Source organism: Python bivittatus, unplaced genomic scaffold, assembly GCF_059951505.1.
Source record: "Python bivittatus isolate LINGU-HERP-01145 unplaced genomic scaffold, Pbiv_v1 ctg000960_np1212, whole genome shotgun sequence".
NCBI lineage: Eukaryota > Metazoa > Chordata > Lepidosauria > Squamata > Pythonidae > Python > Python bivittatus.
The window spans coordinates 8,397,286-8,413,114 of NW_028277124.1; the positions used below are offsets into that span (position 1 = coordinate 8,397,286).

The window sequence follows — 15,829 nt, forward strand, 5'->3', positions numbered from 1 at the left end:
TGATGCTGGCTAGGAAGTCTTTAGAGCTGTAGACCAACCTGTGTAGAGCACATTCAGTTGGGGAAGACTAATATAATGCTTCATAGTGAACATATTGCAATATTTTGTTCAAACTGGAAACTGAAGAACAAGGGGGAGGAGCAACCTTTCCTCCCATTTTTCCCTTGTATTTTTTCTCCTAAAATGGGAAAAATTATTTATTAAAATGATCTTGAAAGCCAATGGAGCTCTCTTTGACTGAGGGCTCCCCATCTTAGCCAGGCATCTGTTGTAATCTTCCTGCCCACCTACATCTCATAAAACCATGTGCAAAACTTTCTGAGCTCAAAACAACAGTGTTCCCAGTTTCTTTTGAGGGTGGAACAAATTTGGACCGTTTTGAGTGACATCATTTTGAGTGTGCCAGCTGTTCAAAAGCTGTGATTGGGCCATTGTTTTGTAGCTTGTGATTTTTTTTCCAGACTTTTTACAACCTAGCCTGTACAGCCTTTAGGACATGACTGGCCCCTGCTGCTGCTGGTTTAGACTGGATGGTGTGATGGAGAGTTGAGAGGAAAGCAGCAAGTAAGCATGTGGCCAGAGAAAGACTGCTTGCAGCTGTATGTCTGTCTGCCAGCCAGCCTGCCAAATTACTTTTGCTTTTTTTAAAAGAAAGGCCTTTTCTGTGAGGAGTCCATGTGGCTGGCTTAGTTGCAGTTAAAGTCTTGAGATTGTAGGTAGGCAGCCTCTTCTGCAGAATAAAGCAGATGAATGAAAGTAGGTAAATACAATAGTACTTGGGGGGAAACATGTTGTTAATGCTGTTGAGTGTGTAAATAAGAAAGCTACTGTGCTTTCAGGATGTGGTTGAAAAACCAAAGAATTCTCTGCTGGTTTCGTGGCTGCTTCATTGAACTTTGAGGTGGTTTATGCTCTGCATGCTCTTCTGATTTTTCAGGATGTGTTTAAAACTGCAGAGATTTCTGTGTTGGCCTAAGCTGGCTTGCCTTTTGCCCTCTTGATGAGAGAGTGGGCTTATTTTCTGGTTATAGGATTTACAATGTAGAATCTGGAGTAGTAACTAACAGCATTGTTTTGGTTTTTGTTGCTGAGCCATAATGGTCTGTTTCTTCATGTAAGAGGAGCAGCATTTGGCTACCATAAAACAATATACCAGATTTGAAGTGTGTGTTCCTGGTAAGGCATTCTAACTTATTTTTCCATTGCTGTTTCAATATCTGCTGTAGGGATTTTTTTTTTTAAATGTGTTTAAAATTATTTCTTTGGCCAATTTTTTTTTGCAAGCATGGTGACTACACATCTAGTATGGTGGCCCTGGGTACCAAAACACCACCAAAAATGGGTCTTTTTGCAGCCAGTTTTCTGTGATTCAATCTTGGGATGTTGGAAAGGGAGTACTTGGGAGTTAGGATTGTCTGTTCCTGTCTCGGGTGATTGTCAGTAGAGTTTTCAGACTAAAGTCATCTGCAGCCATATCTGGACAGGAATTAACTTGGCATCCTCTACTTTCAAAACAGAGGCACTGCTTCTGAATTCAGCCTTTGAGCCAACGGAGCAAAGCAGCTCTATATCTTTGCTATAGTGAATAGTAGTGGAATTTGTGGAGAACAGTGTTTGCAGTGGAGATGGGGAGAAATGGATATACAGTACTTGATCAGGATTTGGAGCTTATTTTACTTTCATGCTGTTGATCAACTTCTCTTTTTGTCAAGTAATACAACTTTTGCATTACTTAAATTTTAGATTCATGAATGCTCTTGGAAATACATGCTTGTTCTTCAAATGTAGGCTCGATTTTCAAAGTCCTGTTAATAGGGATTGTAGAACTTTAAGTCATATGCATCTAGGAAGGCATCAGTTTGGATGCCTTTTAATGAAAAAAGACTTGATAGTGTCAGAAAATAAGACTTTTGATAGTTTTGGTGACTGTGCACCAGTAACAGGTTAAATAATCCTGACTTTGAAAATTGGATATGCTAGGTTTTCTATTTCAGTGGATAAGCTGAGATCCTGACAGCATCTTTTTGGTGATTTAAATCTCAAAAATGTCCAAAAAAAGAAAAAAAAGAAAAGAAAAAAGAAAAGAAAAGAAAAGAAAAAAGAAAAGAAAAGAAAAAAGAAAAGAAAAGAAACCTATTCAAAACATGTAACTTGATTTGATATCCATCATGGATAAAACTAATTCATTCTCTATTAACCAATTTCCTAAGTCACATAGAAACATTTGCTGACAGAGAACAGAAAGTACGTTAGTTGTGAAACTGCTTTTTGGCAACAAGAGCCTGGCATAGCAATGTATCCTCCATGGAACTTGATAGTTGATTATATCATCTAGGACAGTGTTTCTCAAATGTTTTTCTCTCAGGTTCCCTTCCCACTTCTAAAAATTATGGAGGACCCCAAAAGAACTTTTGTTTGTATGGGTTATATCTGTTGATACTTATTGTATTAAAAATTAAAATTGATGCATTCTCTGCCGCTAATGCTTCTGACGATTGTTTGATGGGATTTTAATATTTTAAAATATTATTATTTTAATTATTATTATTTTAAATATTATTAAAATAATATTTAATAATTATTTAATATTTTAAATAATAAAATATTATTATTTTAAATATTAAAAATAATATTATTTTTCAACATAGGCTGGCAAATAATTTCAATTTTGAGGAGCCCTGAGAGAGTCTTGGAGGACCTGCACAGATCCTAGGACCACACTTGAAGAAACACTGATCTAGATTATGGGAATTGCCATTTACTAACTTTAGTAATGCTACTATATTTGTATTGTTTGTATCACTATATCTGTTTTGTTCTAACCCCATAATAAAGTTGTTGTTCTTTGTATCAGCAAAGGATAGAACAACAGCAGAATAATCCATATTAAGCCAAGATACTCCTAGTTAGTCATAAGCAAATTAAAGAATGGCTAATTGTTTTGAGTCCCATTTTGGAAGGGAAGGTAGGATATAAAACAAAACAAAAGCAATTCTTTACTAATTGTCTTACAACTATGCAATGAGACTTGATCTAGTTTCCAGTCCATCTCTAGGCTCTGTGTTCTAGATAACAGAAAAGAGACTCAGTGTCTTCATAGAAAAGTCCTTTACAATGATGAGGAATGATTAAATTCTGACAGCCTCAGCACCACAACCTATTCTAAAAGAGAGGGAGGGGCCTCAACTGGAGATTAGAAAAAGGAAAAATTGTATCTCTGCTTAGTGCTATACATACAGTAGTCCTCATGTGGTGATTGCTTCATTTAGTGACCATTTGCAGTTACAACAGTGATGAAAAAGTAACTTTAGGACCAATCTCTGCACTTGTGGCTTTTGCAGATCTGTAAAGCAAAGGAAAGCTGAAGTAAGGTCATAAGCACAATCATGGTTTCACTTAACAACTGCTTCACTTAACAACCAAGTTACCAGTCTCAATTGTGGTTGGTAAATGAAGACTATCTGTACATCAGAAATCCCTCCAGTTCTTAAAAAAAAAATGTGCTGATACTGCAATCAAGATCAAACCCATCCCCATTTTCTTTTAAAAATTACCAGGAAACTGGATAATACTTTGATGGCTTTTCAGCAGTTTCTGGAGTGGTTTTAGTTGATATCCAGTGTTGTATGTTGTATGTATGTAGTTGATATCCACTTCCATATCTGAAGAATACTGAGAGGAGGGTGATTAGTATGATGGTCTGACACAGGCTTGAGTAGCCAGCCAATGAATTTTATTAGGGATATCCAAAATTCTAGGATTTCAAAATGTAACATTCTAGCGAAGCATGTGATGGTCCAGGAGGAGTTTTAGTGTGGTCCAGAAGGGGAATGGAATGTTTCTGGACTCAGTTCTGCACATCCCTAAATTTATTTATATATATATATATATATATATATATATATATATATATATAAATAATTAATATTAAATCTTCTACTTGTTGAAGTTGTTTTAGGGTGGCAAAGCTAACATTGCCTTGGGTTTGATTCACATTCTCAACTCAGCTTCTTTAACATGCCTTAGCTTTGTTCTTGTGGAACAAAAATGGAGCACAACACTTCTTTGCTGATCCTGTCAATTAACTAGGAGTTCAACTCATCTCTCTGCACTCTTGAGTATGTGTGCAAGGCTGATCAGTTAAGTACACACTTAGATCAACCTTTATTTTTAAATTCTGCAGGACTGGAGCAAGTTTAAATCTCTCTAGAATGAATAAATGCACGTCAGACTAACACAGGCATTGACCCAGATGTTTACTGCTTTTAGGAATAGAGGGATGGCAAGGCTACAAATGCCATTTTCTCTGCAGCCTGTCTTGTCTCTGTGGCATTCTATCTCACTGCCACCTGCTTCTGCAGCCTCTGGTAACTAAATACAATTATTGCAAGCAAGCCAGGACTCTGACACAGCCAACTTCTACCCAGAAAAGGTCAAGCCTTGCCAATGTACGCTGCCTAGAACTGGCACCCAACTGAAGCCACGGATGGGAAGCGCTAACCAGCAATGCCATTTCTCCTAGCACCCCATAACACTCATCATAAGAAGCAGCAAAAGGACACTACCTCAAATGGGTGAGTGGTATATCTGGCATCTGAGAAAAGCCAGTGGAAAGTAAGAATATCCTTTTGCATTTTTTTTAAAAGATGGAGTAAGAAACTTCCTGCACTCCTCCATCTGGGTTCTTCAAGAGAGACATACCTAACTCACTTTCATGTAACAAAGTGGGCAGAAACATACACTTATAGACAACCATTTTCACTTCCTTTCACAAATGTTCATTCCTTGCAGCAGACCACATACTACCCACTACTTTTCTACCTGCACCTGCATGCCTTCACATTTCTGTGTTGAAAAATGGTGAGGGAGGAAGGCTCCGCCCTCCAAGCCAATCAGATTAGCCAAATAAACCCATGTGATCAGTGATGCGACAGATGCTGCAACCAGATTGCCCTCTCATTTCTCCATCCATCCTCCCATCTTTAATATATTTACTATCAACATTTGTCTACTTGCTTTAAGTTTTCACTATTTATATATAACATTCATTCCAGTTGTCAGAGACAACTACCTTCCTTGATATATTAATCTTCAGATCTATGCTCCTTGTTGCATCATATAATTTAGCTAAAATTTGGTGCAAATCATCTGGGTTTTTAGCTAACAACATGGCAGCATCTGCATACAGAAGTACATACAGCACATATTCACATTCCCAACCAACACAACCTCTAATGTTATGACAAATATTTATTATTATATGTATCTATAAATATATTAAACAACCAAGGGGACATTCCATTACTTTGTCTTACATATTGTTCAATGTTGAACCATTTGCTAGCATGCCATTTATCCTCATGCACGTTTTCCTAGCATCATATCCTACTCTTATAGCATTCAGCAACCTACTTTCAACTTCATATTCATGTAAAGCATTCCATTATTCAGGCCTATTCACTTCATCATGTACTTTTTCTAAATCAGTAAAGGAATAAATGAATACTAAACTCTCATTCTTTATTATTTTTTGTTTTATTATTCATTCGGAATAAACAAACCAATAAATTATTGTATCTAAAGGTTTCTGAGTGGCCTGCTGAAGAGCAAACCTCTGGTCTGCCCACCCCTTACTCTTTAGCTCCTCTTACCTCTCATATCCTTTCAGTCAGAATTCTGCCAAATACTGTACTGTCCCAGGCACAATTAACAAAGTAATCACCCTATTGTTTTTGCATTCATCCTTGTTATCTTTCCCTTTGTATATGAGAACAATAACAGCATTGTTCCACTCCTCCAGCACAATTACAGTCTTTACACACACATTAAACATAAACATAAAATATGTTGGTCAGATTAATAGTCAAGTTTGTTATGAATAGGAGATTGTAAGTTGAACTGGAATAAAGAGAGACAGAACTGCTCAAGGCTATATTTCTAGGAAAACCTTTCTTCACACTGGATATTTGATGATGTTTGACCTTGTCAGAGATAAAATGTTAAGGCAGGAAGATAGGGATTTGTTTTTTAAACGTTATCCTTTATTTTTAAAAGACAGAAATAGAAATAGAAACAGAGTACCAAAATATGCAACACTAACAAAATTAAACTAAAGTGTTCAAGAAATAAGAATTTTAAAAAATTAAAAACAAAAGAAGAAAAATAAAAAGACCCCTCCCCAAACCCTTGAAGACCCTAACAAAATTTAACAGATTATAATACTGAAGGATTAGGGTTGAAAATAAAGATCTAATGTATATGTTAAACTTAAAGACACTGGTTTACAAAAAAAAAACCTATATAATACTATATTATAATTAAAATATAAAACAATAAAAAAGAAAAAATGATCTAATAATACCACTGTATTGTTGTAGAACACCATAAAATCTATGCCAAAGAAGAACACATTGCTTCATCCTTTGATTAGTAGAAAATATTGCCTTTTATGCATTTCCAAAAGCCAATCTTTAATGTCTGGAATAATATCACTTGTCCAATTTCTCCATATAATTATTTTGGCTACTTCCCATGCCCAGTACTACCATAATTCTTCAAACACAGTCAGATTCCAGGAGTTTGAGTATATAATTCAATATCACATTAACATCCTTAACACTGAGGGATTTCCCCCTAAATTTATTTAAGTACCTAAATTACTATTCCAGGAAAATACCAAAAGTTCACATAACCATATAATATGGGTCAATGATATCTCAAATTGTTTGCACTTCCAGCAGAGAAAATCTGAGGTCCATCCTTCCAAGGTCATTCTTTGAGGACTCCGGGACACTTGAAATGCTTTTTTAAAAAAAATGAATTTCAAGTCTGTCTATACCATTTTAATGTTTTTAAGGACACGTACCCACTGATGGGGCATCAATTTCAAATCTTTAGTCCATGTTTGATATACCCTGGTAATTTCCACTTTAAAAACATTCTGGTACTTTTGATAAAGTTTATTGTGGGTTTAAATTCTGGCATGGATTCCATCAAATAAGGAAGTATCTCATGTGGCTTTGAAGTGGTCAAAGAATCTGGCCTGTAAAACACTGAGCCATTAAAACATGCTCAAGTTGAAAACACTGCCACTGTTGTGAACTAGGAAGACCACAGTCAATTTGAAGTCAGGAAAATCCTTAAAATATTATTATTAATATTAAAATAATTACATAATAATTTAAATGGACTATCCCACCTTTCTCAGATAGTAATCTCAATTTACCTAAGGAAAGCCTTGGTGGACTAAAATTCTAAATAAATTTCCTAAACCTAACAATCTGAAGAAAATATTTATTTGGTATTAGCACTGGGATTCCTCTAAGAACATATAGTAAATCAAATGAGGAACAATGTTCATTTTAATAACATTAAGTTTGCCTGACAAACTTAATGGGATTTTAATCCATCTGTTTACATCCAATTCAATATTTTCTAAAAGTTTCAACATATTTATTTCCACATATTTAGAAATATTTTTACGAATATGAAGTCCCAAGTATTTAATATACTCAGTACAAATCATAAAGCCCAGCTCTTTACATAAATACGTTGATTCGTTAGAGCATAAAGGAAGTAAATAAGATTTATCCCAGTTAATCTTATCCCAGAGTACTTTCCAAAATACTGTACTATCTACATAAAATTAGGCAGAGAAATAGAATACTTATCCAAAATTGCTAAAAGATCATCAGCATATAAAAATAATTTGTACTCAACTCTGCCAAAATAAAACCCATAATGTCCGAAGATTGCCTTACCATAATTGCTAAAGTTCCCAAAATTAAATTAAAAAACAAGGGAGAATATGGACAACCCTGCTGAGTACCACACTGTAAGTCAAAATAGTTTGAAATAATTTGGTTTGTTGTGACTCTAGCACCGGGTTCAAATAGTAAATCTCAATCCAATGAACAAAATTTGAAGTTTTAGGAAAGAGTCAGAAGAATCTTTTAATGAGGAAGCCAGTATTAAATCAATTTAAGTAGATAAATAAAGTCATTAAATCTCAGTGAAATTGGGCAAACTCTGACAGAAATCCAGAAGATAGAGTAGCACACTTTTTAAATTATGGGATATAATGGCTATTTTTTATAATAACTATAACATTGCTAAAGCAGATAAACTTTAAGATGAAAAACCATTTTAGTATTTAAAAACAATAACATCACATCATAAATTTACCTTAATACTCAAAATGTTACCATATTCTTAAACCCATATTAAAACAGAAACATCAGCAAGACACACAGCAACAAGGGTTCAGTTAAATGTCTGTCTGAAGATGGCAGACATGACTTTATAATTATGTCCTGCAATGCTTGTTGCAGGTTTGTGAAATGTAAAAAAAACTGGCTTATATTTGCCATATCAACAAAGTACACGGATTGGAATAATATGGCCACACATCGGCTCATAAACGAAAAAAGATTTATTAGACCAAACAAAGGAGGCTTAACAGAGGAAGCAATACTCATAAGAAGATCACATAAAAGAGCAATTTGAGTGAACGAAAGTGATAAACAGAAATAGAAAATGTAGAAGATATTCTGAACTGCTGGAACTCAGAAATAGTTTGGAGGGTCTCAGAGAAGAAATTGGTGTTCAGGTGAACAGGAGACCGATGGCTGGATTTTTTTTAAAAAAGAAGGAATGCAGTTGCACCCTACAAGAAGATAAAAAAGAAGGATTGTGTTAGTTGGTGGTTCGCTACTAAGAGGAGAAGAAGCAATGTGTTTCTTGTACCTGTGCTATCTGTCAGGGGCACTGTTTAGGGATGTGAAAAAAAACTTCAAAAACTTGTCAAGCACATTAGTGAACATTCTTTTCTGTTAATCCATGAAGCGTCAAGTAATACTGCAAAAGCAGCTATAATTGTATCATTCTTTCTTTCTTCTTTTCTTTCATATCATTATGGACTTTGAGGATCTAAGATGGAAGGTCAGCTTGCATTCTCATCCATTCCATTGGCAAGTTCTGGAGGAATATTGCATGTGAGTGATTGCCCTTAGAAATGGTATTATGGCAAGGTTTTGTTTTTGGGACCATAGTTTGAGACTACTGGTATGAGATGGGCTGCATGTCCAAAAACTGCTAGAAAAAGTTGAAGACTATCTTTGGTTTTATCTGTGGGTGTTCCTCAGGGGCCACTCTTAGGTCCATTCTTGTCCACTTTGTACTTGTTAAGTTCTTGATTTTCATCTTTTCATGTTACAGCAATGAACATATCCACAGCAATGACATCTTGGTCTTGGAATTATGTGGAATGGTCTTCTCTCTCTTACTGAGATCTCTGTTTGGAAGAGCTACCACTGTCTTAAATTAAATCTGAGGAAGACCAAGTTTATTGTTTGCCAACATAATTGCCCTTTTTTACACGCACCCAGTAGTACGTGATTCAGGAGTTCTTACTGAAGTAAAACTTTCTTTAAAGACTTTCACTAATAAAACTACACAAACTTGTAATTTCCACCTTGGGACTATGAATAGAATTTCTTCATATCTTATTCTGGAAACAATTAAGCCACTACTTTACACCTTGGTATTATTCCACCTGGACTATTGTAATAGCTGGTTGGCCAGCTTTTTCTGAGGCTGATCTCACCTCTGGTTCAGATCCAGGATAGCATAGTTTGTGTGGTCACTCCTGATTCACCTTTACAGTATTTTGTCTTTTTGCCAATCCCTACATTAAAGGAATCTTTGGGAGTTCTATCAGTTCAAACTGCTGATGCTGACCATCTGGGTCCTACATAGGGGAACACCCAGTTATTTGAAGACCTTAATTACAATTCATGTTCCTGTGCCCTTGGCTCAATCATGCAATTACTTTTTCCTTGTATTAAAATATCCCCCTCATGTTTTAGGGTTTTTTCCGGTCTAGCTTCTATGCTCTGCAACTATTCACCCTTTAATTATATCCGGAGTCCAATCTCCTGAAGTTTAAGAAGGCTTTTTAATACATATTTTTGTAGGACCTTTATGAAATCAGAAGAATTGTCCCTGTCATTATCTAATAAATAACTACATTAAGGTTATCCTGGTATTAGCACATTTCTTATATTGATTATTATAGCCTTTTTTGTTAACATTGTTTTATATTGCATTCTGTTTTATTGCTTTGCTTTTACTGGGTTTAGCAATAAGTTTACACTACATAAACATTACTATTACTACTACTACTACTATGAAGGATCCCTGCTTGATAGAATTAGGATTGTCATATGAAGGAGTAGCTCTCTCTTTCCCTCTAACCAAACCTGCCTAGATCCTATCAAAAAGAGTGTAAACAATCAACAGAGCAGCCCTCATAGGCAGCTACCCGTATCTGTACCAAAAGGCCTTACAACACCTTCCAGCTTTGTCCATATATGGAAAGGAAGCTTCACAATGTTCCAGACTCTGCAAAGCCACAGAGTTAATTGAATCTCCAAAGCGTCTTTGAATCTCTCTGAAGTGATTTAAAGGCACCTCATTCAATTTAACAGCTCAAATTGATTCAAAGATTTGTTTTGGAAATTCAGTTCAGAAGGTGAAGTTCAATCTTCTTTGAACTGAATCACCCATTTTAAATTTCAAGCAGTCCAAAGATATTTTGGGTTTTCTTTGTAGTTTAAAAGTTGTTTTAAACCTAATCTAAAGCTTAAGCAGTTGTTTTTGTTTTATTTCACAGCTAAAAATAATAGAAAAATAATGACACTCTTGGTCAGTAACTGTTGAATTGTGATGGTGTGAAAAGGGCATAGTGTGGGGCCACAGAAGAGAATTTGGAGACTGTATGCATGCTCAGATTGCCCACCACTACTCTGGAGAGTCTCGATGAAACAGACTACTGAAAGGACTGTAGAGATAGGAATAGGAACTGGTAGCTTTATAACCCCTTGAGATTCCTAAATAGAGACCAACCACTTCATATCCACTAGCCTTCCTGTTTGAAATAGCGACCCACCCACTGTTTAGTTTTAATGCAGTCATTAAACTTAATGCAGTCAATCTTGGGGCAAAGCATTACAAAGTCCCTGTGTATTTCTGTTTCTATCCTACAGTAATTTATCAATTCTCAAGAGCCTTGAGTGCCCCAATTTACTTATCTCTAATCCTGCACTTTGCTAAATAGATCACTGATCCATCCAGTACTGGTCTGTACATTAGTGCATTAATTGGTGGTTGACATTGTCAGTGCTACGTTAAATCCAAAATTGTGAATGTTAAGAATATTTTTTCTTTATTTCTGCTCTCTGCCAGGTCAGGTAGCTATGTGATCTATTCATGGCAGGAGACTGGCTTTTCTGTTTTAAAAACTGGAGTGGAGAGTGGAGAGAGTCATTGTTCTTTGTCCCTAGACATAACTTGATGCCAACAATACCTTCATTGCATGGATTTTCTCTTCTATAATGTTCCCTTCTCTTTCATCTCACCCTATGAGAGTTGTGTGTTGTACACGCTCCTCAAAGGACCATCACAGGTACGCTGCAAGATGTGTGTAATCAGACTGTCCTCAGTATATCTGCCCCTTGATCTGCTGTAGTGAGTGCCATCTTCTGCAAGAAAAGAAAAGGGAGAAAAATACTGCATATAGTTGCATGAATACATGTTCATGCTACAAATCAGCAAATAGCCTCTGATTATGCACTGAAATATATCCTTGTTAAAATTCTATGTTATGCTGCATGACATCAGGATATGTTTGAAATTGCTCCATGAGGTAGTCAGCTACTGACCCTGTCATCTTTTCTAGCTGGTGGTTCTGCTAGCACATGATCAAACTATCTTGGTTAACCACTGCCATTTTGGGCAATACATAATCATCACCCACTTCCTCCAAGATGTGTCTGGGGTTTTCACAAGCCTTTGTGCCAGGATGGTACTGGCAAGAAACTGTGACATCCCAGCCACTTCCACACTGGAAGCAGGTATAGAAGGGAATGGGGGGGAGGGGGAGAGGAAATGGAGTGCAAAAAGCCTAAGAACTGGCAAAATTCCAAACAGCAAGCCCTTATAACTTCCAATCCTCCCCTATTCCTTCAGCCACTATTTCTTTCAGCAACCACCCACTAGTTTTCAATCACTCCTACTTCTACCTTGACTAAGTGCTGCTAAGAAATTATCCTGTTTGCTTAGCTCTGATTATTTGGGTAATAATTTTGTATTGAAAATTAAATTGGTTTAAGCATCAGTCCCAATGCTGGGTTCTAGCATCCCTTAATTTAATAATTCTAGTTACCTAATACTGGAATCTTCTTCTGTCCAGTTTTAGAAGGTTTGGCAACCAAAGTGATCACTGGGGCTCCTTACACTACCTGTTATTCTGATTCTTCACCCTCTTTATTTTATTTAGCCATCCTCCCTTCTCTCCTTTTTTTACAAGCTTGATCAACTGTTCACTTTCCAACAGTCTTTTTCCTGAGTCTTGGAAACATGCTTATATACATTTTTTTAAAAAAGTATTTTTTTAATCCTTCTGTTTGTTCCACCTTCTGCTCTTGTCTCTCCTTCCCATTTTGTCTAAGATCTGTGGGGGGAAAATGCTCTTTCTCATTTCTTGTTTCACCTTTCTACCAATAATCTTACCAATAATCTAAACTTCAAGTTTTTGTGTGAGAAGTCCACACTGGTTCATGTCATTAATGACTTGCTGGTGACCAAGGTGAACCATCTGTCATCAGCCTAGCGTTAGATCTATATGTTGCTTTTGACTCTGTGGAGCACCAAATATTACTGTCATGATTGAGGACCCATGACATTGCAGATATAGCATTTCAAAGATTTTAATCTTATCTGTCTCACAGAATGTTACTGAATTTGTGGAATGGTTCCATTCCTTAATCTTTCCCATTGTCAGTAGATGTTCCTCGGGGCTCAGTGTTAGGTCCCTTATTGTATGTACAGTATTGTACTGTATGCTCATCTTCTAAGGCTTTCTGATGTCATATTCCATGTTCATGTGCCACATATGTAATGGTGACTTTCAGACTTATTCATCTATCACTATCCATACTCTGGATGACATAATGTGGACATCTCTTCCCAAATACCAGAAGGGTTTTGAATTGGATGTGCTCCCATTGTGATCAACTAAACATGAATATGACAGAGATTGTTCCACCCTGTTCATCTTATCATTCCCTGTTCTTGTTTCTCATTGAGTTTCAAGACTGCTAGTTATAGGTCTCCTAAGTTGCGAGGAACCTAGGAGTTCAATGACAGCCTGTTTTTAAAATCTTCCATTGAAACAAGTGTTAAAATCTGCAGAATCCTTTGCAGAATCCTTTGGTTTTTCACTATACAAGTTTTTGGTTGACTGTGTCATGCTTGGACTATTGTGGCAGCTTGTTAACCAGACTACTTGAGACTTCACTCTATCCTTTGATTTACGTCTGGAATGCTGCTGTTCATACTATTCTGGACCTTCCTGATTTTGCTCCTATCTCTTTTTATCACCAATTGTTATTGCTGAGAAAACAAAAGAGACTAATTCACTTTGTCACCAGGAGTTGAGCTTTGATTCAAGGGAATGTTTATCTTTAACCGGCATTCTAGCATTAATGTTCTGATGTTTTTCCTTGTTCTGCATTTTGGTCAGAATTTGGATTACAGTCAGTTCTCAATTTACTATTTTTTGGTAATATCCACATGTTCATATGCATATTTATTTAAAAGTGAATAGGTATGTGCCAAAAGGCGGGTAGAGTGCAATTACCACGCCCATTTCTTCTCTGGCAAATTCCCCTTCTCCTTCCCCTCACCCTTCTTTTTACTAATGACCTTCACTCTTGTTTGTCCAGAGGCACAATCTCCAAAAATCAGTCCTTTATGCTCCTGCATTTGGAAGTTGACGGAAGCTGGTACAATCTGGCTGACTGGACAGGTGGTTGCTCCTGGGAATGTTGACTCAGAGGTCTGACTTTGCAAGGAAGTTGTGCTCTTTGGCATCCCTCAGGATTCTCTCTGAAACTCTGAAACTTCAGTCAGTCAAACAGCAAAAGAATACAGGATAATTATCCATACTGATCTGAACAATGTGGTCAACTTCATTTATATTGAAGATATTGATGCTAGTTCTAGTTAACCCAGTCTGAATTAAAAATGGAATCTTCTTGTTCTATTGATTACATCAATATCTAGGGAATGTTTTAGTGCCACTGCTACAATAAAAAAATTGTAATTGGCACCTTCTCTTGCATTTCTCCTTGTCAATATGGCTATGTACATTGATCTAGTTCTATAAAATGGGAGAATAAATAAAAAGAAGATAAAACATTTTTTTGTTACTACAGAGTCCAAGTAATGAATCGAACATCTATGGATAATGGAAGAAAGAGATCAAAAACATCATAAAGTCTGAGAATTTCTTTTCCTTTTTAGAACAGTGAACTCGTTTACCTTTCTTTACCTTTTTTGGGATAGCTACTTCACTGGGCCAGCTTTTGAATACGTATCTTAAAGACACCCCACCACACCACACCACACCACACCACACCCAAACCACACCACAAACATTTCATTTCTTTTTTCTCCCTTTATTTTTATTTAAAACAAAAGTGTATTTTCAAAAAAGATATTATGCATGAATAGACAGATAATTACTGAAGTTATAAATATTAATGCTTAATATAACATTAGTTTTAAAAAAAACAAGTAGAGTACATTGAGTTGTTTTCATGATACAAAAAACAAGTATACTTTTTTGAGCTTAATGCCAAAATTGCCACTATATTATTATTTATAAATGTTCAAAAAGAAGAAGAAAAAAGAAAAACATCCCTAAAAATAACATAGGTAAATATTTAATTTCTGACCTCCCCCTTCTTTGTACTACAACAGTAGAAAGTATAACAGTATAGATTTGCAGTGCTTATTGACATAAATTTTAGAAACCATACTCTAAGTGTTTTTGTTTACCTTGCTGTGTAATATATAATATATATGGAAGCCATTGGAACATTCCATTTCAGTCAATTCAAAAATGAGACCAATTAGTTTGTCTGCAAAGTATTGCAAATTTGGAAGGAAGTCCATGTCACATCTTTTCCTAAATAACATTGTCATGACTCTCTAGCTGCATTGTTGGCTCATTTAGCTTGACATCATTAATATTTCTGATGGGATATTTGTCACTTTATTCTTGGCTTCTAAAGATATTCTTTAAAAAATTATAAAGGCTAAGTGTGGATACTTAGTTCAGACAAAATTGTCTGAACAAGCCAGGCTGACGTCCATATAACTCCACTCCAGGAAGCTGTGCCTCATACAAAGCTGGGGTCTTGGTTTACCTGGCAGATTTCTCCATCATCTGCCTGCCAGCATGGAGACAATCACTGAACCCTTTGATAAACAAGTTAAAATGTGATCAAGTATTAAAAACGAGTGATAGATTTAACACGAGGCATTTTCTCATGCTTTTTAAAAAGAGAATATGAAATAACCTTAATCCTAAGCCTTCAATAGGTGTAACACGCTTGTTTTATTTCAACCACAACAAATTCAAAATAGTTTTTAAAAAAAAAGAAGGGGGGAAGGAGCTGAAATTGCCATCTGTCCAGAAACATTATACATTCTGTGGCAAGCAAGCAAGCAGCTCCTGGCTGCAAAAAAGATTGCTTGGCCCCTGACACTGAGAAGCTGACGCAGGGAAATCTATAGCAACCAGTGAAAAACTCACTATTTTTTGTAGGTCACATATGGTTGCTTGGTCTATTGGTCTGCAGCTATTCCATGTGAGTGCATCCAGTGTGACTTAATTTTTGTTTCTTGTTCTTTTTGCAGATAGAGCCAAATGGTTCTAATGATGGAGAACTTCTAAAAGAGGTGAATGGACAACTAAATTGTA

At 36.0% G+C, this 15,829-nt stretch overlaps 1 protein-coding gene and 1 long non-coding RNA gene across 18 annotated transcripts in view; one reads left to right on the forward strand and one right to left on the reverse strand.

The window, feature by feature from the left end:
• Positions 1-15,829, forward strand: part of CXXC5 (CXXC finger protein 5) — a 238,351-nt gene that overhangs the window by 155,323 nt on the left and 67,199 nt on the right. For 15 of the 17 annotated variants that reach the window (XM_088131509.1, XM_088131513.1, XM_088131506.1 and 12 more), the window contains one exon: positions 15,766-15,807. The exons of 1 other annotated variant lie outside the window; for it this stretch is intronic. In XM_088131509.1, coding sequence (XP_087987635.1) covers positions 15,766-15,807 — 42 coding nt within the window. Of the gene's footprint in view, positions 1-8,925; positions 8,994-15,765; positions 15,808-15,829 lie in introns of all 17 variants that reach the window. One more of the 17 variants, XM_088131520.1, reaches the window with a different exon arrangement.
• LOC148213620 (uncharacterized) lies at positions 4,581-15,758 on the reverse strand. Its single transcript, XR_015794243.1, has 3 exons — positions 13,765-15,758; positions 11,418-11,540; positions 4,581-8,665 (listed from the first exon to the last, which is right to left on the reverse strand). It is a non-coding gene; the product is annotated as an uncharacterized LOC148213620 (long non-coding RNA).